Here is a 27,496-nt window from a genome sequence, read left to right on the forward strand (position 1 = left end):
CTCTTTTTGCTGAAACAGCATCTTGCTAACGTAGCCCAGGCTGGCCTTGTACCTACAATCTTTCCCTCTGGTTCCAGGGAGCTGGTACCACAGGCCAGCACCAGCACACCATGTACCTATACTGCCTTAAATCGATCATTCAGTCACTCTCCCACTCTGTCTGCCTATTTATGTATCTGTCTGTATCTATCTGTAAATGCGGGCACACACGTGCCACGTTACATGTATCGAGGCCAGAGGACAACTTTCCAGCTCTACCCTTCTCCTTTCCTAGTGGGTGCAGGTGCTGAGGCTCAGGTTGTCAGGCTGAGCTACCTTACTGGCCCTTCTTTGGTTTTTAGGGAAGGAGAGTAGACGAGGAGGCCGTGGAAGGACAAGCAGGTAAGAGTGTATGTGACGAAGCTGGATGTGGGGTTGGGAGTGCAGAGCTTGTGAGGACAGGAATGGGGGCCGCTTAGGGGTTTGTTCATGAAGCTGAGGCTAGAGAGGGGGCAGAGGAGGAGGAGGAGAAGGGTGAGCCTGTGAGGGAGAGAGTGCTGCGGACAGAGGTGCAGGGAGCAGTACAGGAGCCTCACCACCATTCTGAAGGAGGTCACAGGCAACCATAAGATGGGGTTTATAGAAAATAGAGGAGCAGGGGTGGCTTGCTCAGGAGAAAGTGAGGGTGTCTGCAAAAGTGAAAGCACATTGGGAAGGAAGGGACAGGCCAGGTGGAGGGATCCCTGTGCATACACAAGAGGTGGAGCCCAGGACCCGACAGGGCCTCGCATCCTCTGCAGGTGCCTATGTGGGAGTTTCTAGACCAGCTGCACTGAGGCAGGAAGACCCATGATGAATCTGGGTGGCACTACCCGCCTTGGGCTGGGGGCCTGAACCAAAAAAAAAGGGAGGAAGCGGCTGAGCACCAGCTCCCTCCTAGCGGTGGCTGCCGCGAGATCGGCCACTTCCTGCTTCTGCCGCCAGGCCCTTGTGCATGGATGCACTGCCCCTCAAACGCACAAGATAAGCCCTCCCTCCCTCCCTCCCTCCCTCCCTCCCTCCCTCCCTCCCTCCCTCCCTCCCTCCCTCCCTCCCTCCCTCGGGTTGCTTTGGTTAGGGATTTTGTCTTAGCAACAATAAAAGAATAATATAGAGGGATCCCAGATCAAATGGAAGGCCCAGCTGGGGTAGGGGATGGGAAAAGGGCCTGAGTGGCACCATGTTGACTGTACATCATGGTGTAAAGACAACCCCTACAGGGGTCACTCACAGGACTGACTTCTCTTATAAGAACAGGGTGAAGCCAGGGGCCAGCTGGAGACAGCCAACCAGGGGTGAAAGGGGAGTGTGCACTGCACATGGTGGTGCAAGGGTGGGGCCACTGAGGTGGGAAGAGCACAAACAGAGGGACAGAGGGCTAGGATAAGGTTTGGGAGCTCCGGCTCAGAGGAAGGAGTCAGAGGTGGAAGGGGCCAGGCATTCGCACTGAGGAAGACTGGCTTGTGGCAGGAAATGGAATCTGGAAGAAGGTAGCTGGTCCTGAGTCTGGGCAGCCGGGGGCTGTGAGTTCCTGAGCCTTCAATGGAGAATGTCTACTTCCTCCACTGTGTTTCTGCTCAGGGATTTACACATGAGAAAGAGGCAGGCTCAGACTGTATACTGACTGCAAGAGCAGCATTTGCTGAGTCCATGTGTGATGGAGTACTTGATGAAGCCCAGAGAAGGCTGGCTGTGGCCCAGGGGGTAGACTGCTTTCGCAGCACTCACAAGGCTTTGGTTTCCAGCCCTCGTGCCATAGAAATCAGATGTGGCAGTACAGGCCAGTCATCTTAGCACTTGGGAGACAGAGGCAGGAAGATCAGGAATTCAAGATCCTCCTTAGCTGTATATGGAGCTTTGGGCCAGTGTAGGCTACATGAGACCCAATCACAAAACCAACCAGCCAAACAGCCAATGAACTGCCAGCCAAAAGATCCCTGCAAGAGGCTTGAGTGAGAGCAGCTAAAGTGCTGGGTGGCTCGGCCTCGGGTGCCACTTCTCCCGTCAGGAGACAGTCCTAGGAGCCCGTGCTGCTCTGTACTTACTTCAGCTCTTTCTTCACCTCTTCATAGTCAGCCTGGCCTTTGAGCTTTTCTTCCAGTTGCTGAAAACAGAAGGTTTTTAATTAGTAGCCATGTCTTAAAGGAGGTTGTCAGACTCCACTGGCAACAATCCATACGAGACCCTGCATTCAGGGAACCAACAATGTGGGTTCCCTGAAAACCAACTTTTCTCTTCTGTTCCTATGGCCTGGTTTGAGCGTACATGTATGTGTGCGCGCGCACACACACACACACAACACATGTACGTAGACACACAAGCGGAGGTTTTAGTGTAAAACTCAGTGATAGTAGAAGGGAAAAGCTTCACAGAGGTAGAAAAAAATCCCACTGTGTATAAAATATCAGTAAATGGAAGCAATGCCTTGTTCCTAACATTTCAAAGGCATCATGTGGTTTTTGAGCAAATGTGTTTGACGGTCTGGAGAATACAGGTAAAATTGCATTTTTCAGTGGAGCCATCCCTCAGCTATTCGGAGGAGGGATAAACAGGCACCAGGAAGTAAGCAGATGCACTCGGGGACTCAGACACTAGAATCTGGCGAGTAGGGCCAGTTCTGTGGTGTGGCTCACTGTAAGCTGTCTTCATTCTGTGGGAATGGCTCCGACTGACAGGCACTGGCCCCACTGACCTCTGGGGCAAGGCAGCTTATTTCTAGAGTGATGATATGCTTAAGTGTTCCAGAATATTCTGTAAGCTTGCGGGCTACATGCACAGCTGTCTCTACACTGACAGAATTTCCTGGTGTCAGGTGGTCTCAGGTGCCTCCTTCTAAGACCTGTTTTTTTGTCTTTGAGGCCTTGGAGAAATGAGGCCACTCCAGGTCAACCATGAGTCTGCAGGGCTGGGTTCTGGTGGGTCAGCATGTTTCCAAGTGTGAGAGGAACACATTCCAGGGCCTCAGCAGTGGGCACCTCACTATCTACGGAGCCTCTAGGTGTCTCTTTAGGTTCTGGTTGAGGCTATAACCTGAGGAGAAAAGGCGTACTTGGTCCATCAGCCTCAGAACTAGCATCTGTATCATGACCTAGCCACAGTTCCAAGCACACAGTGGCTTTCTCTAATCCACTCAGCTCATTTTCTTTCACTGCTGACAAATTTCTTATGTGCTTCCCATCCCAGAAAATTATTCCACCTTGTTCCCTTTTAAATATCTCTTGCTAACTTTATAAATTATAATGGTTTTCTCAGGGATAATCAGACAGAGGGTAGTAGGCACTCATTTTCCCATAAGAAACTCTCAGAAGGTGTTCGCCAAGAAGTGATTATTTTCTTCCTTTCCCTACAGTCAAACAGCAGGAAGCACCAAGGTGCCGCCCACCCTTGGAAATGTGATCTGTTTCAAGGAGGCCAGATGTGAGCATACACGACGTCACCTCTACAGAACGGCAGAGAGCAGGGAGGAAGGCAGAGAGAGGGACAAGGATGTGGTGGCCACAGCCTAAGAAGGCCTACCAGCACGAGGTCCAGCCTGTGTCTCACAAACTGGACATCTTTGGGGAAGCTGGTGTGTTTCTCCTCCACAATATGAGAGCAGCAGCAGGGGCTGAGAGTGGCCTGAGAGGCCAGAACTGCTGCGAGACTCCTCTAGGCCTCCTCTCATCCCCAGGTTGAGATTCTTGCTACGGCCGAGGGCATGATACACTTGGTTGCCATGTGATGCGCCTGGCAAAGGAAAAGGCTGGAGAAGTAGCTCAGCCGGCACAGCGCTTGGTTACTGCTCCTGAGCTCGGAGCTCTGAGTCCCAGTCCTCGCAGCACACAGACCAGGCACAGCTGTGCACACCTGGAATCCCAGGAAGCAGTCAGGGGAGGCACAGGTTCAAGGTCCTTCTCAGTTACAGAACTAGCTTGAAGCTAGTGGGGGCTACATGAGGTCTTGCTTCAAAGAACAAATGTTGTCATGACTACAGTCTGTGTTTTATTGTTATTTACTGTAATTGTGTTTGTGTATCTGTATGCACCACGTATGTGTGGGGGCCCATGTACCATGGTACCTATGTGAAGACTGAAGGACATGTGTGAGGAGTCTGTTCTTCTCTTCCATCTTTATGTGGGGCCTGGGGCATGAACTTAGGTTGCCAGATTTGTGTGGCAAGCACTTCACCTGCTGAGCCATCTCAGCAGCCTGAAACTCTACATTTTATTTATTCGTCATCAACAATTTTCTATTATCATTATGTGGGTGTACACACCATTGCATGTGTGGTCAGAGTACGATGCCTGTGGAGGTGGTTCTTTGAGCTTTGTGTGGATCCAGTGAGAACTCAGGTTGCCAGGTTTGCAAGTGTCATTACCCAGTGAGCCACCTGGCCAGCCTGGGCTAGTTAGGTATGGCTGTGCTCAGCAGGAATTAAACCGCTTCCACTGAAATTTCATGTTTCAGAGAAGACCCTCGCAGCTCTCTTGTAAACTTCAGTGACATATTTCATCCTGGGGAGACAAAGTGCTAGGAACTTGGAAGAGGGAGCCTAACAAGGCTTTTCTCCACTTTCAGGGTCCCTTTGGCCTAGTCCTAGCCCCAGAGTTCCATGCAGTCTCCTTAGACAGGAGTGGCTCTGAAGGTTCCATGCAACTAGGTTAAACACATGCTGTCTGGCAGGTCCTCTATCCACTAAGCCACCTTCCTGGTTTGTGACAGTATCTTTATAAATTGAATGCCTAATTAATCTTCGCTCAGCTCTGTTTTGAAACAGGGTCTCATGTAGCCCAGGCTGGCCCTGAACTTGCTCTATACCCAAGGATGACCTCAACTTTCTGATCCTCCTGCGTCTACCTCTAGGGTGCTGAGACTGCAGGCATGCACTGGCATACCAGTTTCTGCAATGCTGGGGAACACCCTGCCAGCTGGGCCACCCCCAGGTGAGACAAGCTAGACTTTCCCATCTTTAATTGAAGGTACTAGTGACATTTTCCATGCCAGAGTGAGGACAGTGTAGGTGAATGGCTAATTGCAATGCTTCTCCATGAAGAGTGCTCTGACAAAGCCATGACACAGTTATCAAAGATAGCTGCCTGCCATGGCAGCTGGGTTACTTCATTAATTGGAACTCGGGATCATCTGCCACAAATGGCCTGGTGCTTCTGCGCGCCTGTCAGACTAGGCAGGAACACAGTTCTCACTCACAGGCTGGTTTCCACAGCTGTTTAAAGCTGAGAAGGCATGGGTGGGGATGAGCTATCTGCGACGTTTGTGTACGAGCAGGGACTTGTAAACATGAAACCTCATGGTGGAGGAAGGATGGGACAGTTTCAACATGCTGGTGCAGGAGGAGCAATTAATGAGTTTCCTGGGCTGCTCAATTACAGACAGCACCAGCAAATTCTGTTGGTGAAAAAACCCAACAATCTCATCAGGATGAAGACTCAGTCTATGTGCTGGGGTGTGGCTCATCTGGTGGAGAGACCTCGGGATCCATCCCTAGCACATGAGCAGGGCACAGTGAAGTATGCTTGTCATCTTAGCAAGCAGAGGTGGGGCAGATGTTCGAGGCCATCATCGGCTACAGATCGAGCGAGACCAGTGATGCATGAGAACCCTGTTTCAACTAGGAAGGCCTCCGTTGCTTATGATTTGCTCTCGAAGTGACTGTTCCCAGGGCGCCTCCCAGGCCGCACCCCAACCCCAGGCCCCCAGCACATATTCTGGAATGCCCCTAAAGCTGAAGAAATATGGTCCAGGAAGGAAAAAATAAAAAGGTGATGAAGAAAAGAGAAACTGGAAAGAAAAACCCACAATAAATGGGTGTGGTGATGCATGCCCTTGGGAGGCTGAGGCAGGAGGATCAGGAATTCAAGGCCAGCCCTGGCCACACAGTGAATCCCAGGCCAAGTTGGTACCTGGTACCCTGTCTGAAAAAAGAAAGAGGAGGAGAAGGAGAAAGGCACAGTAGGGTAAAACAAACCGTGATTTTGTAGCTTGTGGTGTTACAGGAGCTGTGATTGTAAGGTCAGGGCTCCTCACAGTAGAAGCATCAGGTGATAGGCTGAGAGGGTGACAGGCCTTTATCCCTACAATATCTCCCTAATGACTGTGTCTACATTTAGTTTAAGTGAAAGACTATAAATTATGCACGTTAAAAAAAAAAAAAAAAAGAAGCTATAGCAGAACATAGTGGCACATACCTTTAATCTCAGCATTTAGGAGGCTGAAGTGGGTATCTATTTGTGAGTTCAAAGCCAGCCTAGTCTACTTGGCACTCCAGGCCAGCCAAGGCTATCTAGTAAAATCCTGTCTTAAACACACACACACACACACACACACACACTCAAAATAAAAAAGCAAACTCTGAGAAGATACCCCATTCAATCAACCTTACCCCTGTAGGGTATAGGAGGGGGATGTGGCCATCTGGTGGCCTCTGAGGCCTTCTGTGTTTGGCTTTGATATGTACAGGAGCCATCTTTATTCTTGGCAACAAGGGGTTAAGATAATTAAAATCAGAAGTCTCGTTACTAGAGGATATGTTTTGATTATTAGATTAGACGAAGGGAAGGGAAGGGTGATTTTGGAAAGAAGCATTGTGGGACTGTTTCATTAACTGTGCAGTATTAAAGAATTCCCTGAAGACATGATAAGAACATTAATTTGTGCAACTCTGTTTCATTTCGTGTGTGTGTAAAGGCAAGAATTAGAGCCTTAACTGATTTAGAAGGAATCGCTCTGCAGGAGAACTGGAGGGCTGACAGCTTGTAGCTCTGCCAGAGCCACGGACAGGACGTTTGAGTCAAGCCCTGAGCGGGACGGAGGAGACACAAACACATGGCCAAATGCGGCCGCCACCGTCAGCCGTGATGATGATGCCTAACCACACCAGGCAGAGACAGCAACCTGAGTCCTCCCTCACCCTTGCCGGCCGGCAAGCTGACAGGAGGAAATGCTGGCCACCTACGCAAGCCCAGGGCCTCCTCCTCAGGGACACCTGGGCACAGGTACTCTCTGAGCAAGTGGAAGAGATTTCTGCCAAAGAAGCAGAGGAGAAGCTAGCCTGGCAGAACTGTGGTGTCGCTGGCATCATCCATGTATCAGGAAAAAAAAAAAAAAGGCTGGGGAGACGAGATGGCTCAGTCAGTGAAGCGCCTGTAGACGAGATGGCTCAGTCAGTGAAGCGCCTGCAGCATAAGTGTGAGGACTCGAAAGCCACGTAAGAAAGCTGGGCATGCTGGCTGGCACGCCTTTGATCCTAGTGCAGGAGGTAGAACAGGCAGACACCAGGGCTCACCGGCCGGCAGCTGCGCCCACTTTGTTACCGGGTCCCCATTAGGACTCTGTCTCAAAGCACAACATGGAATTGAGTGGAGCCTCGGTCAGTCTAGACCTCGCAGGCTGTTCTCTAAGAGCTGGGACGGTAAGGACCACCACGCTCCACTAGAATCACTTCCTGTAAGCAAACAGCTGGCCTCCCCTCCTTCCCCTTGTAGCAGTCAAGGGCGGCCTGAAACTCCCAGGCCCTCCTGCCACCTCAGCCTTTCCAATGGCTGGGAGTACAGGTTCATGTTTTAGTCCACATACATACACGTGTGTGTGTGTGTGTACAGATGGAAAGAGGACACTGATTGTCCTGCTCTTCATTCTCTGCCATATTCCCCTGAGACAGTCTCTCACTGAGGCAAACATAGGCTGACAGCCAGAAAGTCCCAGCAATCCTCTTGTCTCTGCTCCTCACAGCAATAGGGGTTATAGGCACATGTCTAACCATGCCAGGGTGTTTTCATGGGTGCTGGGGATTTGAACTCAGGTCTTCATGCTTGCATAGCAAGTGCTCTTTACCCCTGAACCATCTCAACCTAGCCTCTACCATTTTTCATAGTTAGCTAGGCTTGCTTCATTTACTGCCACAGGCAGTCACTAAGGGCAGGTAACCCTCGGGTGACAATCCTGGGGGAAGGCAGGAGGCTCCCAGCCTGGCCAGAGCCCTGCTCTGGTGCTGGTCTCGCCTCCTTAGTCTGCCAAACACACCTCCCAGAAGTCCCTCCTGGCCCTGATACCTACCAATCTAGGATTCCAGAACTGTCTTTAAACTACACTTGATTCGACTGGAATGTGAAGTGTAAATTACTATCATTTAGTACATGTAAAAGGTTCTGGGATCTGCGTTAGGGACAAGGTCTTAAGAGGACTTAGAAGCCAGTGTCTGCTCACTGGCCCAGAAGTCCATCTGGGACAGAAGGGACAGCATAGGGCTCTATGGGTGAGGCAACCCTGAGTCCCAGGCCACTGGGCTCCAGTACACTCTGGGGAGGCAAGGAAGTGGCTGTCAGCTTACAGGGCTCAGACAGGTCTTCTGTGGATCCCGGCTGTCTGGAGTTTTGTGAGCTGGGGCCCTGTACAGGAAGAAGGGGGAATGCCCAGCAGGGCTCTGTTAAGGACACAAGCCTACGGAGATGGCCTTCACTGTGAGACTGGCCACCACACCCTCCACAGGAGAGCCCAGGAGTGCCAGGTGGCAATCTTGGGAGGTCTCAGCGGGTGAAGAGGGGCAATGGGCAGACGGGAGCAGGCAGGTATCTGCCCAGTACCAGGGGCCTCTCTGCAGGAGGGGAGGGGTACACTGAGAATGAAATGCCAGGGGTGATGGGCAGTGGAGGTCAGACTCAGTTTCTCTGTTCCAGGGAGCTAGGACTTTGCTCAAAACTGACATGGGTTCAAGGTTGCCACGCTTATTGTTGAGCGCCAGTTTGCTAACCCCACCTCACGCACACTCATGTCCCATCCACGCCCTTACTTTGAGTGTGCTGTTCTTGGCGCTCAGCTGCTGCTCCAGCTGCGAGATCTGGCTGGCGGAGTTCTCCCGCAGCTTGGTGAGGCTGGCCTGGAGCCGCTGCACATCGTCCACCAGCTGGGCGATCTCCCGCTCTTTGGCAGCCAACTCCACTTCCAGGCTGGATCGGGTCAGCACCTCTGTGGCCTGCTCCTGGGGGGAAGACAGCAATGACGAAACAGCACGGGCTCGGGGGAAGGAGCTTTGGGCCCTGCCTGACTGCAGCTGAAGCACAAGCCACACAGATATGAGGGTGTACCCAGCAGGGGTCAGGGCTGGACAAGACCTTCTGCCTTTGCACGGCTGTCACCTGGATCTGTTACTTGGGCAAGTATTTTCTCAGAATCTACCTTGTACTAGGCATGTGGCAACTGAACACAAGCCCGTTTTATGTGGTTCAGTCTAGAGGGGAAGAATGAGTTAGACATACTTTTGAAATAACACTGGTTTGTGACATGTGAGGCGGTATCAAGGACCACAGAAAACTGAAAGCAGGGAGGGTAACAGAGGTAGTCAGAAAGCCTCAATATTTATCCAGTGTCAGGGTCTTAACATGCAAACTTGGGCTAGCCTGGAACTCAGAGAGCTGGGATTAAGGATGTACATACAAAGGCTCCGACTTTTAGTAGATTGGTCCAAGAAAGTCTCAATGGGGTGTGGATATGTGAGCATAGACCTGAAGGGTGTGAGATGTTTTCTGGAGAAAGGAGTTCCAGCCAAAGGAACAGCAATGAGGGAGGCTCAGAGGACACACAGCACCTAGAGCTTTGTAGAAACACTTAAACTTTTTTTTTAATCCTAGGATCCAGTGCCCTCTTATCTACAAGTATGTTATTAGGCAACTGACTCCCAACATTTTTCTTTTGTTTTTTGGTTTAATGAGGCTAGCTCTCACATACCTCAGGCTGGACTTGCTACGTAGGGAGGCTGGCTTTGAACTCCTAATCATCCTGTATTTACCTTCCAAGTGCTGGGATTCTAGGTGTGCAACACCAGTCTGGACCGGCAGAAAGAGTTTAAAGACAAAGAATATACACACAGGTGGGTTCTTTGCTTATTCATCTACCTCCTGTGCCTCATGCTGTGTGCTGCTGTGCGTGTGTGTGTTTGTGTGTGTATGTAGGTCAGAGGACAAGTTTTCAGAGTGTCAGGCTTGGCAGCAAGAGCCTTTACCTGGTGAGCCATCACTCTGGCCGAGTATTTGTCAACACTGTCTCAGATGGCTCAGTGGTCAAGAGCACTTGGCCGCTATCCCAGAGGACCCAGGTTTGTTTCCCAGCATCCACACGGAAAGCTCTCAACCATCTTTTAAGTCCAGTCCCAGGGCATACAGTGCCCTCTTCTGGCCTTCATAAGTGCTGTGTGCACACGGAGCACAGGCAGACACGCGGGCAAAACACCCACACACATAAAAATAAGATACCACGTTGAAAAAACATTGAAAAGGGGCTGAAGAGGTCACTCAGTAGTTAAGAGCCCTGGCTTCTCCTCCAGAGGATCCAGGCTCGGTTCCTAGGACTTAGACGGTGGTCCACAAGCACCTGTAACCCCACAGGGGATCCAATGTCCAATTCCAGCCTTCACTGGCACCAGACACTGCCGTACTGCGCAGGTATACATGCAGACAAAGTACCCACATACATAAAAACAAAACAAAACACACGTACAAAACAATGCTCCTATCGCCCCCAAAATGCTGTGCAGAAAACACGTAAACCAGAAAGGTATACAAAAATGAGCAAAAGCCCAGTCTGTAACTTGGTTTTTCAATGACTCAAGCAGTGCTCTCAGCAAGCTGTAACGGTAATCTCTGAGCCTTGTGTGGTGGTACACACATGTGATCCCAGCACATGGAAGACTGATGCAGGAGGATGGAGAGTTTATGAGCCTGGGATACAGAGTGATTTCCTGTACCCAAACACCAAAGAAAATACATTTTAAAAAAAGTAGAAATTGCTCCTGGATAATCCCAGAGGCTTTTCTGCAAAGTAGACACATCTGGGCATGACTGAAGTGGATGGGACCTGGAGTGTACCTTGACTGTCCTAGACAAAAAACAGTTGCCAACCTCTCTCACACACACAGAAGTAGAGGACAAAGTGTGTTCCTTCATCTTGGTTTTGTCTAGTATGTGCCCAAGGTGCTTGTCACAGGGCACAGGGCACACGTGGGGGCAGACAGTTACTGAGGGAAGTGACTTCCTAACAACTCCATCCTGGGAAAGTCGGGTTTTTTTCTATTGAAGCCTGTGAAGATACATGTGTCAGGCAGGGCCTCTGGTTCTTTAGCTGTGTGAGCTCTATTTCCTGTCTCTGACCCCAGCCCTGCTGTAAATAGTAATTCATTTTCTGACCTCTGCTGCTGGGCTCCTAGGTATCCTTACTGGCTTGTCCCCAGGGCACAGTCTACCTACACCATTCTGTTCAGCATGTACCTCAAAAGATGCCTGTCTCCGTGAGCTGGTGCCTGGGAGGCAAGCCCAGGAACGGCAGGTGGGTGAAGAGACTCTGGAACCATTTGGCACGCTGGTGAGTTCTTACTGTCTTAAACTACCAGTTTAAGCTAGGTGTGGTGGGTACCTGTCATCAGCAATGGGGAGGCAGAGGCAGGTGGATCTCTGTTAGTCTGAGGACAGCCTGGCCTACAAAGCAAGTCCAGGACAGTCAGGGCTACACAGAGAAACCTTGTCTCGAACCTTCCCCAGCCCCCTCCCCTAAAAACAAACCAACTGCCCCCCACCAAAGCTCTATCAGCTTACAGCAGAATGACAACTTTGAAACACAAAAGTTTTGCCACTGATTTTGCAAAGCCTTGCCGTGGAGCAGGGAAGGGGACATGTAAGAGAAATGGCCAGTGGGTGTGGGCACACCCACAGCACCAGCATTCAGGAAGCAGAGGCAGGAGGATTAGGAGTTCAGTTAGCTACATTTGGGCTGCCTTATGAGACCTCTGACCAGAGGTCAGCCTAGTGGCAGGAGCAGTGTGAATCATGTACGCCTAACAGGTCTGACCCATTCCATTCTGAAGGACACCAACTGCAAACATTGCTTCAAGGGTTCTATAAAATCAGCCAAAGATGGTCCAGGCCCAACAAGCCCACATTAAGGTATCAGGTCAAACAGTCTTATTTACATAAAGTGCTTGGTGAACCCAGAGTCTATCACCTGATGCTCAGGTACCAGAGCTACAAAGTTCTCATTCAAGCTGACCTGAAAGCATCGTTGTCCTACAAAAGTCAAAGGCAATATAAAACATTTCCCAAACAACCTGCTTTTTGGTTCATCTCTGTCTCCTACACATGGCAGCTCCTGTTGGTCCCATGGTGGGATACAATGAAATGAAAGAACAGAGTTGAGGCGGAGTGAAAGGTTTGAGTCTGGGCAATAATGCTGGGACTGTCATTTCAGAGGCTAAGAGTGGGAGAGACACAGATGCAATGGAGAAAGGAAATATACAAACAAAGGGAACAGAATGAGGGTAGGTCCAGGCTAGCTGTCAGTTTCTTCCTTGCACCAGGAGCAGTGTGGGGTTCAGCCTGGCTTCTTTCATGCTGTACCTCAGGCCCTGTCTCCACTTGGAGAGCAAGGCCAGCTGGGTGTATCAGTGACATTTGCCTCACCTCCCAGTCTTTCAGTTCTGACAGGCTCTAAAGCGACTGAACCTTCAACTAGGACAGACAGTTCATGAGCACTCTTTTAAGCACCCTGTCTTGCTCAGTGTCCACAAAGACTGGCAGGTAGATGGATGGAGGGAAAGGGGCCTATGGAGTGCTTGGCATTTATGAGGGTGCCTCTTGCTCATGTGACAAGCCTCCCTTCCCTCTAGTCTGCTAGAATCATGGTTCCGTGAGACATTCAGTGCATTGGTTCTGGCTTTGGCTGAAGCTATGGATTCTACTCTTTCCAGCTGAGTTCTGCCAGCCAAGCCCAAGAGCCCATTTTTTCCTGTTGGCTCTATGCCTGTGGTGGCCTCCGTGGGAAGGCACAGATAGGGAAGGCCTGGCTTGCTACATCTGGGACACTGAAGGCGGGCCAGCTCAGCGCCGCATTTAGCCCATGATGAAGTGTGGGAGCCACCCTAGGCCCCACAACTGACTCGACCTGCAAAAACATTCATTTCCTTCTGGAATGTTTGGGTTTGCTGTGGCCCACTAAGGTGCCAGGACTCTTTGAAATCCAAATATTTAGCTCAGAGGTCCTGTTAGACAAGTTAGGATGAATGGCTTCCTCCTGACCAGGGCGGCCACGGAAGCTGGGAAGCTGCGGGCCCTGGCTCTAGGGCCTGCCTCTGCTTGGGTGCCGTCCTGGGACACATACACCTGGGTAAGGAAGAATAAAGGACACATTTCAGAGCAAACTAGTCGGTGTGTCCCTGAAGCATGAAGGACCTAACAGTCTCCTGTCTGAGAACATTCCTACCACACTCTAACATGGTCAGGACACGCTGTATTAGCACTATTTTTGAGACAGGGTCTTATTGCTATGTAGCCTAGCCTGAGCAATCCTGCCAGTTCTGAGTTTTTGTTTTTCTCTCCCTCTCATTTGAGTTTGGGTTTCATATAGCTCAGGCTGGTCTTGAAGTTGCCATGTAGCTGAAAAAGACCTTGAACTCCTTATCTTCCTGTTCCACTGGGATCACGTGTTTGACATTGTACCCAGCTACAATCTTTTTTACAGATACACAGGAAGATGGGAGTCTGCCCCAGCTCAGACACCGCAGAGCTGGGGTCTGAACTAAGTCTCAGCCACTGTGCTACGCTGTCCCCGGGGCCAGCTACCCAAGGTCACCGAAGTCACCTGGAACCTCCTCATTCAGGGTTACCTTGCCCAAACCTCAACAGTCATGTTAACATGAGTAAAGTCACGTGGGACTGGGCTTGTTATTGTACTCATTTCATCCCAGGACTCAGGAGGCTGAGGCATGAGGATCACCAAATAGAGGTTAACCTGAGCCCATATAGTGAGATTTTTGTCTAAAAAATGAAAACAAAATGCAAAAAGAAAGCAGTGCTGATGAGACGGCTCCGTGAATGAAAGCTGTGTGAGCCCGATGACCCACGTTAGATCCCAGAGCCCAGGTGGTGAAGAAAGAAAGCTGACCCTGCAAGTTGTCCTTTGACCCTCACACATGTGAAACTACTCCTACACGGTCAACACAAATAAATGAAAGCAAAAAGGAAACAGGGAAAAGACAAAAGTTTCTGGCCACCCGGTCCCATTCTTTTCCTGGGTGTCTGCACCTCTCAGATGAGGTCCCAGGAAGTTCAGGTAGGTGCTATCTGGGCCCCTTTGGAAGAGCAGCCCTGACTTTCCTGTAAGGCTCTAGGGAGGCTCTCCTTTCTGATCTGGTCCCGCCTGGCCTCCACTCAGCACAGCACAGCACATGTCCATACATCCTGAGGTCCCATGGCACCAACCACAGGGCACCTATGTACCATTGGCAAAGCTTTTCCTTCAACCCATGCAAGTTACAGTCCAAGCCGCTAAGAGTTCACAACTGTGTGGTTAGCGCCTGTCAGGGCCTAGAGTCACCATGTACCCGGCCACTGGGCATGCCCGTGAGCGAGTTGTGAGAGTGGGTTGGTTGAGGCGGGTCCTCACTAGGGGTAGCACCCAAGGCTGGGGCCTGGAGTTGATAACAAGGAGAAGCCGGCTAAGCAGCAGCAATGATCTCTGCACCCTGCCCTGCTGTGGGAAGCTGTCACACACTCCTGCTGCCTGCCCTTCCTGCTGTGATGGACTGTACCCTTGAACCATAAGCCATAATAAACCCATCCTTCCTTCCATCCTTCCTGCCTCTGTGTCAGGTATCTTGTTGCAGCAATGAGAAAAGTAATGAATGCGCCCACCAAACAATCATTTCTGCTCCAACTGTTACTCCAAAAGGAAGGGTTGAAAGCAGGAGTGACATGGGGAGGGCGGGGCAGGGCCAGGGTACCCACCACATCTGGAGCCTTCTGGATCTTCGAGGCCAGCTGGAGAGAGTGGTTGGCTGAGGAGAGCTGTTCCCTCAAAGTCTCTGCCTCTCTCTGTGCCACCTCTGCCCTCTGAAGAAAACGAAAAGGGGCAAAGAGAAGAATGTACATTTGGTTTAACAGCTGACAATTATTATAACAACATTCATCAATTCATGCCTGACTGACTGTAATTGATTTTCCTAAACACTCAACCTAATAAATGCTAGGGAAACACACACACACACACACACACACACACACACACACACACACACACAGACATACACCCTAGAATGTGATGGATTTTTATTTTAAACAGTACAAGGAAGAAATAATTGAGCGATTATGACAGTAATTTAACGCTAGGAGCAAGGAATCCCCTGCTGGTATTAATGCTCCGGCCCATTGCGTTTCCCAGACTGAATAAATACCGGTGGAAATAGAGTCTTCTGATTCAATTTCTTTTCTTTCTCATGGACCGAAGAGACTTTATCACGGGGTTACTCCTGGGAGTCATTCTCATGGGTAAACACTGAATTAAAGACACTCTGGCCATTCTCTTCTCCCCCCGCACAATGTTGTGGTTGTTTTCTTCCACTGTGCATGTCCATAAGTGGACTGCAGAAATGTGGCTTCTTTTGTGAGGGGTGAGTTGGTTCCGCAGTTAACCCTTCATGGGGGAATACTTGCAAATGTTGGCATTTGTAAGCTAGCCAGACTACTCTGGGTCAGCTGTGAGTGGGGCCAAATTGGTGCTGGGATGGAACCTAACAGGAATGGTGGAACCTTCTGAGGTTTGTCTAGGACCCTAGATGAGAAAGCCATGGCTGCTGTAAATTCAGCCTTGCCACTGAGGAGGCCATTCTAGCCCATAGCACCCAGGAGGCCATCTGGGAATAGAGGCAGCAGGGACAGCCACCTATGGTCCCGGGGTCTCTACCTTCTCATCTGAAGAATGCAAACATTGTGCCCACTCACACACCACACCCTCAGGGGTTCACCATCGCAATGGATGTGGGAGAAGTTTCTCTACAGACCTACCCAGGTCTCATTATGATGACTAAGACATAAAACTAAGACAGGTGGGCAATGGCAGCACACGACGCCAGGACGTGGACCGGGAGTGACGTGCCGCCTTCTATACCCTCAGCGAGTTCTGTTCTGTCATCAGAAACAAGTCAACGAGGAAGGCAGGGAGCAGGGTTCTGAGTGTGAGGAGGACAGCACAGGCCGCACAGTGGGTTTTAGGCCTGGCAACACAGTGAGTAGAGTCACCTGAGTTACACAGTGATTTCAAAGCCAGGTTGGCGATATAGTGAGTTCAAGGCCAGCCTAAACTACACTGGGAAATCCTGTCTCAAAAACCAAGTCAGAAAGTTACCCACAAAACAAATCAGGAGAGCTGGCTGAGAAGGACTGTTTCCCCAGTTACCACGGGAGAAGTTACAAAGTGAAAAAACGCACGAGCTTGTTTTTGTGCCCGCTGGCTAATCTGGTGCAGTGGGCAGCCAGGGTGCTTTGATGTGGCAGCAGCGAGGCCACACAGGAGTTAGAATCTTCCTTACTAAGGCCGGTTTATCTGCCCAGGGCAGGGCTGGTAGCCAGCTGGCCTGCTTCTTGGAGGGATTAGGGAACGGCCCTCAAGCCGCCACACCTATGCCCAAGTGTTTCCAGACACAGTCTCACTCCAGATAGAATCTAGAACCAAAGGGACCACAGAACCAACTGTCAGGAAAAGGTTTTGGTAATACGACAAGGATGGAGAGAGAAATGTCCGCTTCATGCTAACTATCCAATGAGTCCCATTCTCAGCTCATGACTGGGAGCTCTGGACAGGCTCTGACACAAATCCCTTGCTTTCTTTTTCCTTTTTATTTTGAAACAGGTTCTTCCAAGCTAAGTTGCCTCAGCTGGTCTTGAACTTCTGTCCTTCTGCTTCAGCCTTATAAGAAGTGGACAAAAGCTGTTTTTCCAGACACATGACTGAAAAGCACATCCTTCTATAATTAGTGAGGCAGACCTTCAAGCACACAGTCCCACAGCTCTGCCAGGAATAACGTATCACTTGACAAATTTCCTAGTCTCTTGGATGGGGAAAAGTACTTCTTCACCGACTAGGGAAGAAGTTCGGAAAGCTGTGAACAGGCAGCATTGGCACAGTGGCACGCTGGTAGCTCCTGGAACTATCAGAGCTGGGGATGGCCCAGGTGGTGGGTCATTTCAGAGTCACCCTGGCTACCGAAGGCCAGCATGGCAATTCACATACATTAACACCGCTGATCTGTGAGTAGCAGGACTATAGAAAACTGCAATACTTCTCAGTGCCACCAAGGTGCTCCCTGTGCGCCCTGGGGCCTGAATGTAAGACAGGGCCAAGCCAAGGAAGGCCAAACCCTGTTGTCCATGTGCCTGGCCCCATGGAGAGGGCCTGGACTTGGTCTATGGTGCCAGCATGATGTCCACATCCCCATCCAAGAGCAGGGCACAAGGGCCAATTGAATGAATGGGAGTGTAGAGTGATCCGTTCCCGGCCCATGGATGGAGACAACTGGGTGCTGGAGGCCTGCTGTTAAGGTGGTGTTTGTTTTCGTCTACCTGACACAAGCTGGAGTTCTCTGGGAAGAGGAACCAGCTGAGAAAACGCCTCCATCAACGTGCCTTTAGGTGAGCCTGTGGGGCACTTTATTCAATAATGATTGACGTGGGAGGGTCCAGCCCACTGTGGGTGGTGCCAGTTCTGGGACTGTGGTCCTGGGAGCTGTAAGAAAGCAGCCGAGCAAGGTATGGAGAGTAAAGTAGTCAGCAGTGTCCCCAGTGCCTCTGCTGCAGTTCCTGCCTCCAGGTCCCTGTCTTGAGTTCCTGAACTGTGACTTGCAAGGTGAAGTAAACTCCTCCCTTAAACAACAGAGAACAAAGACAGCAGGGAACTTGCTAAGTCAGGGTGGGTAGAAGAATGCCAAGTCTAGAATTGTGACTTGGGTGTCCTGAGTCTAAAGCAAGTGCCCTGCTTCATTAACACATAAAACCTTGGCAGAATGTCATGTGCTGCGGAGCTCTTTCCACCCTCTGTAAGGAGCGCAGGCTCTCAGCACTTGGCTCCTTCTGCTTGGGGGCAGTTAAGATGTGCTTTCCAGGCCTGCAGAGGCACCTCAGATGGTGGGGCGCCTGCCTCGCCTGCACTACACCCTGAGGTCTGACCCCAGCACTGCATGACTGCATAGCAGCATGTGCTATAATTCCAGCACACAGTAGGTGGGTCATCCTCAGAGGCAGAGTGAAATCTGACCAGCTTAGCTATGAGACTCCTTCTCAAAAACCAACACACACCAATAAGCAAGCGTGCTCTAACCATAGCACAAGGGGTCTTTCACACTGTCCTGCTCCATAATTGTCAGCCAGGTTAATAGGAGAACAATTTGGTTTAAATAGCTTCCTCTAGCCCCACTGCTGTGGCTTTGTATTGGGAATCAGAGCTGCTCTGGAAGGGAAGCAGGGAGAGGCACAGCTGGCAGCCCACACAGGGAAGACGTAGTTCCTCTGTGCTCTTTGATGTGCCAAGCTAAGTTTATTTATCAAGAAATTCCAGGAGTCCAGAATCTTCCCTTTGCACAGCCAGCTAAGTATTCCAAAGGACGATAACTACTAATGCAAGTCCTGGAAGTTGGTCACAGATGTGTCAAGAAGACAGCCCTGCCTCAGTAGAAGCCTGGTTCCCTGGTTCCCTGGGTAGACAGACTCTCTGAGCAGTGGAACAGCAGAATGCCTGCAGTAAGCTGAGGGCAAAACCAACACTAATGGTCAGTGAAGGAGCAAACTGCTCCCTCTGGGCAGGGCCCTGGTGCAGATGTACTCGGCACACCTCTGGCAGTCACTGGCTGTGTGCAGCCCTGTTCCTGCTCAGTCCCCCTCTGCCTTGTTTCCCTGGGTGCCATTTCCTGTCCAGCCCCACCGGCTTCCGCGGCCCTGGCACCCCGGCCTGCTCTCCCAGCCTCTGACCTTCCCGTTTCCATTCCCTAGCACAGCTTTCTTTACGGTGATTCCTTTTATTTGTTCTGAATGAACTTTTAAAGATTTGCTATATTTTTAATTTTGTGCACGTGAGTGGGTACATGGAAGTGTGAGTGCAGGTGCTCTGAGAGCTCAGAAGAGGGCACCTGATCCCCAGGAACTGCCCAGTATGGGTGCCAAGACCCCAGCGTGGGTCTTCTGTGCCAGAACTATGTGCTAAACTATCTCTCCAGATAAGCTGCCTTTTAATTGACTAGAAACCCAGATCTCCATCCTCCCTGTATGTCCACTCTCAGGATAAAGCCTCTCTCCTGCTAACCTGCCGGGCCCTGGCCCATCAGGCCACTCTCCAGCTGCTGCCCACATTTAGCATAGCTTTCTTCTGACGCCAACTCCAGTGTTTGCCCTGTAGACTTATTTCTTTTTTCTGATCTTTCCCCTTGAGACTCAGCTAGGCAGCCTTCTGGGCTTCCTTATTCCCTTTTCAGATGCTGTACCAAGGGCACCTACCCTTTAACCCTGTAACACAATGGTGTCACCTACAAAGTTCACATGAGCCAAGTCTGCACTCAACTTATAAACCAAACAGAAGCAAAACAACACCCCAAACAAACAGTCCAAAACCAACCAAGAAACAAACCATCCCCCAACGAATGAGTCAAGACAACCTTAAGACTTCTGGACTTTTGTCTCAGCTCATCGGTAGACCAGGCACTGTCTGTTTCCCTATTTATAAAGCAAGAATCCCGACCACGTGGATCTCAGGAGGAGGCTGGGCGGTGACGGGATGTGGGTCTGGCAATGTGCTTAGATAGACCTTGTATGGAACAGTCCAGAATGGACCACCATTCTGACTAGTACTAGGGTGGTGAAGACTACCTGAGACCTCAGGTGACCAGTGCCACAAAAGGCCCCTTTTTTGGCCAGGCCCCGGACCTTGGGAAAGGCCTACAGCACACTGGCCCCTGGCCCCACCCTGTTCTCCTAAGGGAACAACAGAGCCACTCACTCCGTCACTCCCTCCTATGCAGTTTGCTGCTCAGGCTTCAGGTGGCTTTTATCAGGGAAAACGTGGACACTGCTTTCCCCTGAATGTTGGTGTGAGTCTTGGGGACCAGTGCCTAGAACTCCAGGTGCTCAGGGAATTCCAGAGGGGCTGAAGGGATTCTGGGAGGCTTTTCGTTTCACAGAGAGCCTTAACCTCACTGGCTGAGGTGACCTCAAGATCCAAAACTTCTGGTGTCTATGACTATCCAGCTGTAAAATTGAGTGGGCAGAGGCCAAAGGTCATGTCCTTCTGGGCTGAGAAACTAATTTCTGCTTTAACGGTTTCTCCTCTAAGACTCCATGGAGCCTGCCTGGGAATACAGCTCTGCTGGTTGGCTGAGAGCTTCCTAGCTTTCACCAGCTGTGGTGGTACACACTTGTCACTCTAGCACACGGAAGGTGGAAGCATGGCAATCAGAAGTGGAGGTCATTATCACTTCCATAGCCAGAAGCACCAGCTGTGAAAGCAAAATGTTTTACCGGCCTGCAGGGATTGTGAAAAACAGGTAGGTTTATGGAGAGTGAGTGCTTGGGGCATGTGCTGTGTGTTTCCTGAAAGGTGTGTCTGGTAACTGGGTGTCAGCCGAGATGAACTGTCCGCTAGAGCCTGCTAGGAGATGACAGGCAATTCTATTGCAGTGGATGGTTGGGGCTGTGGCATCAGACACACTCAGCCTTCCGTCACTGGGAAGACACTGTTGTCTTCACTGTTCATGACTGGGCACTGAGCAGTAGCCAGTCAACTTCCCAGTGTTCTAATAAGTTTATGCTTTTGTGTTGGGCCTCATTCATGGCTATTCTGAGATGCATGTGGCCTGTGAGCCCAGGTCTGGACACTCCTGGAAGAGATGTGCTGGAGGAGATAAGGGAGCAGAAGAGTGAGTACCTCTCAGACACTGTGGCTGAACCCAATATTCTCTCAGGAATAGTTCTGTGGATTATTTCTAACTCCTCATGATGCCATGAAAACAGATCCACAGTGACCTCCACCCCATCCTGGTGTGAGGTGTCTCCCAAGACAACTGAAATGGTGCGCTCTGGTGTTTCGTGCTGAAGGTTCTCAATGGCCTACCTGGTTGGCTCGCTCAAGGTCAGTCATGATCATCTCGATCTCGTCAGCCCTGGGGAAACGAGAGGGAGAAAGGTTAATCACCACCGAGGTGGAGGCACTGAAGTGACCCAAACTGAAGCGAAAGGACCATATCCACAGGAAGAGAGGTCGAGGCTCTGGATTAGGGTGGGGAGGACCAGACCAACCTCTAGGGGTCACAGCACTCAACAGGACAAGGCAGACAGGTCCCACGCAGCGCACTTGCTAGCTTTCTTCACTATTTACTTACTATTATTGTGTGTTCTATCCCTGCCATAGTGCTGAGGACAACTTTCAGAAGTTGGTTCTCTTCCTCCAAGGATCAAACTGAGGCCTTCAGACATACATAACAAGCAATTTTACCCACGAGCACATCACCAGACCTTAATTAACCAGCTTACTGCTGAGACGGGGCCTCCCATAGCCAAGGCTGCCCTCAAACTGCCTAAGTAGTCAAGGGCGACTCTGGACTCCTAACCCTCTTGCTACCTCTCCAGTGCAGGGCTGCATATGTGTGCCAAAATAGGCTGTTCATTCACCTCGTTGACATCATGTGTCTGAAGGGGTTTTACTCAGGCTGGGCAGACAGAGCCAAAAAATTAGTCTCGGGATATGGCTCAAATTGGTAGAGCACTTGGCTGGTATGCATGAAGCCCCGAGTTCATCCTCAGCACCCACACAACAGGGTACCCACACAACAGGGCATGGAGGTCTATGCTTGTGATCTCAGTAGCCCACAGGTAGGAGCAGGCGGATCAAGAGCTCAAATCATTTTGAGTCGAAGGCTAGCCTGGACTCCACGAGACCCTGTTTCAAAAATAAGGATGAAGGCGCTTAGAATACGGCTTGTTAGAGGTTTGACTGGAGCTGTGGACAGTGTGCTCTGGAAGAACAGGAGGAGGGACAGCGAACCCTCCTTAGAGAAGGGATCAGGAGCCTCCAGAGGAGGCGCTGCACAGGCTGAGCTCTGATGGATAAGCAGTAGTCTGTCAGACCAGGGAAGGAGTTGCTGGGAAAGTCCACCCTTAGGAAAATGCCCCTGACAGCAAGGCCCTTATAGGACACTGGGTGCTTAGGGCAGGGGTAGCAGGATGGAGACGTGGGCTGTAGCGTGAAGGGCCAAGCCTACCACCTAGCCCCCAATTGCAGGTCTTAGTTACTTTGCTTGAAAGCACTCCTCTCCGAGTAAACACACAGCCCCACACCTGTGACGGACACAAGCTAAGTCACCAGAGAGGAAGGAGCTTCAAATAGGAAAACGTCTGCACAAGATCAGGCTGCAGGCAAGCCTGTAAGGTGCTTCCTTAGTGGCTGATGGAGGAGGGCCCATTGTGAGGGGTGCCATCCCTGCGTTCTATAAGAAAGCACACTGGGCCAGCCAGTAAGCAGCACCCTCCTTGTCTCTGTGTCAGCTCCTGACTCAGTTTCCTGCCCTGACTTCCTTCAATGATGAACAGTGATATGGAAGTCCAAGTTACTCTCCAGCTTGCTTTTTGGTCATGGTGTTTCTTCAGAGAAACAGAGCGCCTAACTAAGACAACGCCCTACCATGAGGGAGCCCAGGGCAGGCAAATTGCAGGTTTGGGAGAAAAGGCCAGAAATACTTGGCTCACCAGGCCTGGGTGCGCGAGCAGAGGCTGAATGTGTCCATGTAGCATAGCTCCTTGTATTCCAGGACAGTCCTTCATGAGTGGTGTCATCTTTCTTCAGTTCTGCTCAACAAGCTCCAAGTCTACCTGGCAGGACATGGCAGGCATACCCAGTCCTGTCTTCCCTGTCACTCAACCTGTATGTTTTTCTCCTATATGTACACACATGTTCACCTGCGTGCTTGCTGGGAAAGCCAGAGGTCAGCCTGCAGTGCTGTCTACTCCTTTTCCTTTTGAAATGTGGTTTCATTGTGTACCTTCTGCTGGCCTGGAACTCACCACACGGAGCAGGGCACTTGTGAGCTCCGCCGGCCTCCTGTTAGGAGGCATCAGTTTTTGAGGCAAGCTCTCTCGCTGGCCTGGGGCTGGCCAGCCTGCTGGAGCCATAGGACAGATCCCGCCTCGTTGGTCCTGGTTTTTCCTGTGGGTTCTGGGACTGAGCTCAGGTCTCGTGCTTGCAGAGCGAGTACTTTAGCAACTGCGCCATCTCCTCAGACTTCCGACAGTCTTCCACTCTGACCGGCCCAGGGGAGATGGGCACACCTACTTTTCCATGGTGGTAGGTACGGAGATCAGAGGATAGCTTTAAGGAGTGAATACTTTCCTTTCAGCACATGGGTCCCAGGGATTGAACCCAGGCCCCTCACTCACTGGCAGGCACCTTTATCTAATGACCCACTTTGCCTGCCCACATGTGTACATGCATGAATACATGTCAAGTCATGCATGTGCTCTCCTGTCACCTTCATGAGTGCTCTGGCAATTGAGCTTAGGTCACCAGGCTTGTGCAGGAAGTGCCTTTACCTGCTGAGCCATCTTGCAGACTCTTTCTTTGTGCTTTCCTGCAGTCTTGTGGGAAGTTCTTCAACTTGTTCTGACTGGTCTTTGGCCGTGCCCCTCTGACAATGAGCATTTTCTATCTGTGTCTGTTACAAACTCTCCACGCCCGTTGCTGCCCTTGCTATGGGGAGTCCACCTCATGTCTGCTCTCCTTTCACTGCTCGTCCTGGAGGTCACCTTGGATTCTCAGGAGAAGCAGCGTGGGGGCAGCCTGCATCTCTGCCTGCACCTCCTGTGCACTCCTCCCCAGGCACAGGGGGCCAGAACACAGGAGGTTGGTGGGCTGCTAGTGGCTCGGCCCACCCACAGCAGGGCTTGGGGATAGGGAGTGGACCTTAGATTCTGGAAGGTTTAGAGCTCTGTATTTCTTCAGCACTGAAAATGTATGAGACATTGTGGAGCAGAACTGTAATTCCAGCACTGAGAAAGATGAGGCAGGAGGATGAGTTTTGATATCAGCTTGGGCTATATTAGTTACTTAGTAGTTTGAGTCCAGTCTAAGCTAAATGGTGAGACTCTCAAAAAAAAAAAAAAGTCATTAGAATTATTTTATTTTTTAAATAATTATTTTATGTGTGTAGTGTTTTGCCTACATGTACATATATGAGCCACATGTGCTTGGTGCCTAAGGAGGCCAGAAGAGTTGGATCCTCCGGAACTGTAAGTACAGGTGATTGTGAGCTGCCCCGTAGACGCTGGGAATTGAACCCAAGTCCTCTGCAAGAGCAGCAAGCGTTCTTAACTGCTGAGCTGTAAGCATTCCTAATACCTAAGAAATGCAACCAAAAGATTTCAAATCCTCTATGGAAACTTAGTCCTGAGCTGGGCCTAGAGATGGCTCATTGGCTTGATACCCAGAAATCCACATAGCAGAGGAGACACGACCCCCGAAAGTTGCCCTCTGACCTGCACACAGGCCCAGGACAACTCCATGTTGCATATACTCACAAAATAAGTAAACAACAACAAAAAGCAAAATCAAGTGCCACCTCCCCCCCCCAAGGAAAGTGCTTTCTCTGCTGTTTGAAGCAATACCTGACAGTGAAGCCGAGTTTTTCATCGGTGGGTCAGTCTAACTGGCTGCTAAGCAGCCACAGACCTGACTGAAATACTGAATGTGATAGCGGCAGCTGTGCACTTATTTCACTGTGAGGACACTCACGGCTTTCCTGGACACCGAGGAGAGTGACAACCCTGCCCTGCTGGTGTTATGCAGACCGGGAGAGGCCATCATTCCCAGGAACAGCAGCAGGCGTGAGGGGACAAGCTTGCCACAATGCTCACATTTTATCGTTAATAAATTTGTTACAGGCTCTGACATAGCCTAGCGTGACTTCACACTCAGGAGGTAGCTGAAGAGAACCCTGACGTTCACAAGAGTGCTGTAACATCCAGTTTGTGGAGCCCGGAGTTCATGTGCTGGGCACACCAAGGAAGTTACACCGTCTAAGCCAGCCCTGTCCCACAGATAACCACTTTAAGAGACTACACACAAGCCTGTTCTTAGTTTCTTAGTTTTCTCTAGGTCAAAGAGAATACAACTAGTTACAACTAAGTTATCTCAGGCGGGGTCTCTTACGTGGATGGAGGAATGCTGCACTAGCTTGGGATTTCAGCGCAATTCCAAGTTCTGAGTTCTGCCGGGAGCACAGCCTGGCCCAACACGATGGGCCCCACCTGTAAGCAGTGCTTGGCTGGGTTTTGGTGAATCACGCTGGCTGTGCCTCCTGGGAAAAGGGAACCTCACCTGAGCAATTGCCCCCATCTGATTGGCCTGTAGGCAAGCCTGTGGGGCATTTTCTCCATTAATGGTTCATGCAGGAGGGTGAATTCATCACAGCCCACTGCGGATGCCCCCTCCCCAGGCACTCTTGGAGGTGTGAGCCAAATACACCCTTTCCTCCCGATTTGGGCAGTGTTTCGTGACAGCACGAGGAAGCAAACCAGGACACACCCTCAGAAGAGTACTTGCCAATAAAACCAAGCACACCAGATCACCTGTGCCTAGTAAGTGCCTGGGTGTGCCAACACCTCCCCGCCCCCCCCAGCCACACCTGCTGCCTTGCCAGGACAGAGATGACGATGACGGTCCATGGCACAGTTTCCTAGCATGACAGTTAACCTTCGACAGTTCTTCCCTCCCTCCCTCCCTCTTCAGACTAGAGTACTGTAATACAGCCTTCCTGGCCTACTTCTCTTCACGCAGTACCAGGCTCGCAAGAATCCTCCTGCCTCAGCCTCTGGGATTACAAGTGTGAAGTCACGGTATCTTTAAGTTGTTCTGAAACAAGGTCTCATGTGGCCCAAGCTGTCCTCAAACTGTAAGCCTCCTGACTCCAAGCCCTGAGTGCTGGGATTGCAGGTGTATCACCATGCTTGGCCACTCTTTCCAAGGTCCTGACGATCGTGAGGTTGGCATGTCTACATTTTTCCTGTTTAAGATCTGTAGTACTGCACAGACTGCTCGGCACAGCTCACCTTTGTGTGAACCGACAGACAACACAGCATCCGCTGTCTGTTAGCCTGTGCCGTTTTATGCTCTTTCCTGACTCCAGTTCTTCAGGGTCAGAATATATATGTATATTTCATTCAGGTGTCTCCCTGCACATCATCATTTCAGGGTCCTCTTGAGGCTAACAGACCATTTCTATGATGAACTTCAAAGGGCACTGTCAAGGTTGAGGGGAAGGAAATTATACCTATGCCAAACGGCATGCATTTCCTTTCACACAAACCTCCTAAGTGCTGGCACCGTCCGGCCCAGCGCCAGGCTGCTGCAGTCTCGTCGTCTCGGCCGTCAGTGATGCCAGAGGAAGTGTGCTCTGTCCTCCACGTCTTCACTGGCCACTTTGGCAGATTCCATGTCTCTATCAACCTCATATGTACCTCAAGTTTGGTCCTCATTTGATAAGCAATATAGTGTAAAACTACATAGAACATGCATCGGATTACCTATTAAGAGTTCCACAGGGTGATCCGGAGAATGTCCTATGCAATGCTACAGGACTTCCCTTTAGTTAATTATTGTTTTTATATATTTACTTTGGTATGTATGGATCTGTATGCTTGTAGGCAGAGGAGACTTGCAGGAGGCTGTCCTCACACTGTGCAGGCACTGCAGGAATGAAACGCAGGTCTTCAGGCTTGGCACCAAGCGCCTTTGCCTGCTGAGCCACCTCAGCAGCCCCTAGTTACTATCATTGTGTCATTTTTAACAACTTCTGAGACACTTAGGACAGGGCCTGAAAGAACGGGTTGAGCAGGGATGGATGGAGTCTGGCTCTGAGGAAGGCAAGGACAAGCAGCAGTTGGAAACCGCCTGTGACGGTTCGCACTGCCAGCTGACAAGGTCTGGAAGCACTCAGGAGAAAAGCCTGAGTGGACTGTGAGGGGCTGTCGCGATAATGCTGAGGTAGGAAGAACATGAGCACGAGTGGGCTGGGCTTCTGGACTGGATAAAAAGAAGAGAGCAGGCGGCAGCAGCACGCCTGAGGCTTCCTGAGGACCGATGCGACTAGCCGCTCACTCTCCAGCCTTCCTGCCATGCCTTCCCCACCAAGTGTGAGCGAAACAACCCTCCCTCCTCAAAGTGCTGTGGTCAGATATTTCTCACAACAACAAGAAAGTCAGTAAGCTGCAGAGAATGTCAGTCAGGAGGCGGGGGCGGGGAGCCGCAACAAGGAGTCAGCCGGGCAGGTTTGGAAGTGGCTTGGTCAGCGTGCGGACGGCCTTTCACGGTACCAAGCCCTTATCTGCACACGGAGAGCAAAGGCTCCTCGGGTACCCTTGCAGTGTCCCTTACTTCTTACCTACAAAAACTCACCCAGAAGATACTTGCCTTGAATGCACAAAAGGGCTGGACACAGGAGCAGGTACTTGTAATCCCATCAAGGAGGCAGATCATAGGACCTACTGTCCATCTAGTTACATGAACTGGTAAGCTCCAGGAAAAAGGGGGAGTCTGTCTCAGAAAAACCAAAGGTGGATGGAATTTGCTCTCTACATAAGCATTCACATGTGTGATTATGTACGCCTCCCCCCCCCCAGACACACACACACACACACAC

At 50.7% G+C, this 27,496-nt stretch overlaps 1 protein-coding gene across 10 annotated transcripts in view; it reads right to left on the minus strand.

Annotated features, from left to right (window-relative positions):
* The window catches only part of Cux1 (cut like homeobox 1), a 308,986-nt gene that overhangs the window by 69,704 nt on the left and 211,786 nt on the right, over nt 1–27,496 (minus strand). For 5 of the 10 annotated variants that reach the window (XM_021651492.2, XM_060367899.1, XM_021651488.2 and 2 more), the window contains exons 9-12: nt 20,923–20,971; nt 14,781–14,885; nt 8,804–8,986; nt 2,064–2,122 (exon numbers count right to left, since the gene is read on the minus strand). In XM_021651492.2, the coding sequence (XP_021507167.1) occupies nt 2,064–2,122; nt 8,804–8,986; nt 14,781–14,885; nt 20,923–20,971 (396 nt within the window). Of the gene's footprint in view, nt 1–2,063; nt 2,123–8,803; nt 8,993–14,780; nt 14,886–20,922; nt 20,972–27,496 lie in introns of all 10 variants that reach the window. The other 5 variants (XM_021651491.2, XM_021651493.2, XM_021651484.2 and 2 more) reach the window with 1 other exon arrangement.

The sequence above is a fragment of the Meriones unguiculatus genome, chromosome 15 (genome assembly GCF_030254825.1).
Source record: "Meriones unguiculatus strain TT.TT164.6M chromosome 15, Bangor_MerUng_6.1, whole genome shotgun sequence".
NCBI classification, from domain to species: domain Eukaryota; kingdom Metazoa; phylum Chordata; class Mammalia; order Rodentia; family Muridae; genus Meriones; species Meriones unguiculatus.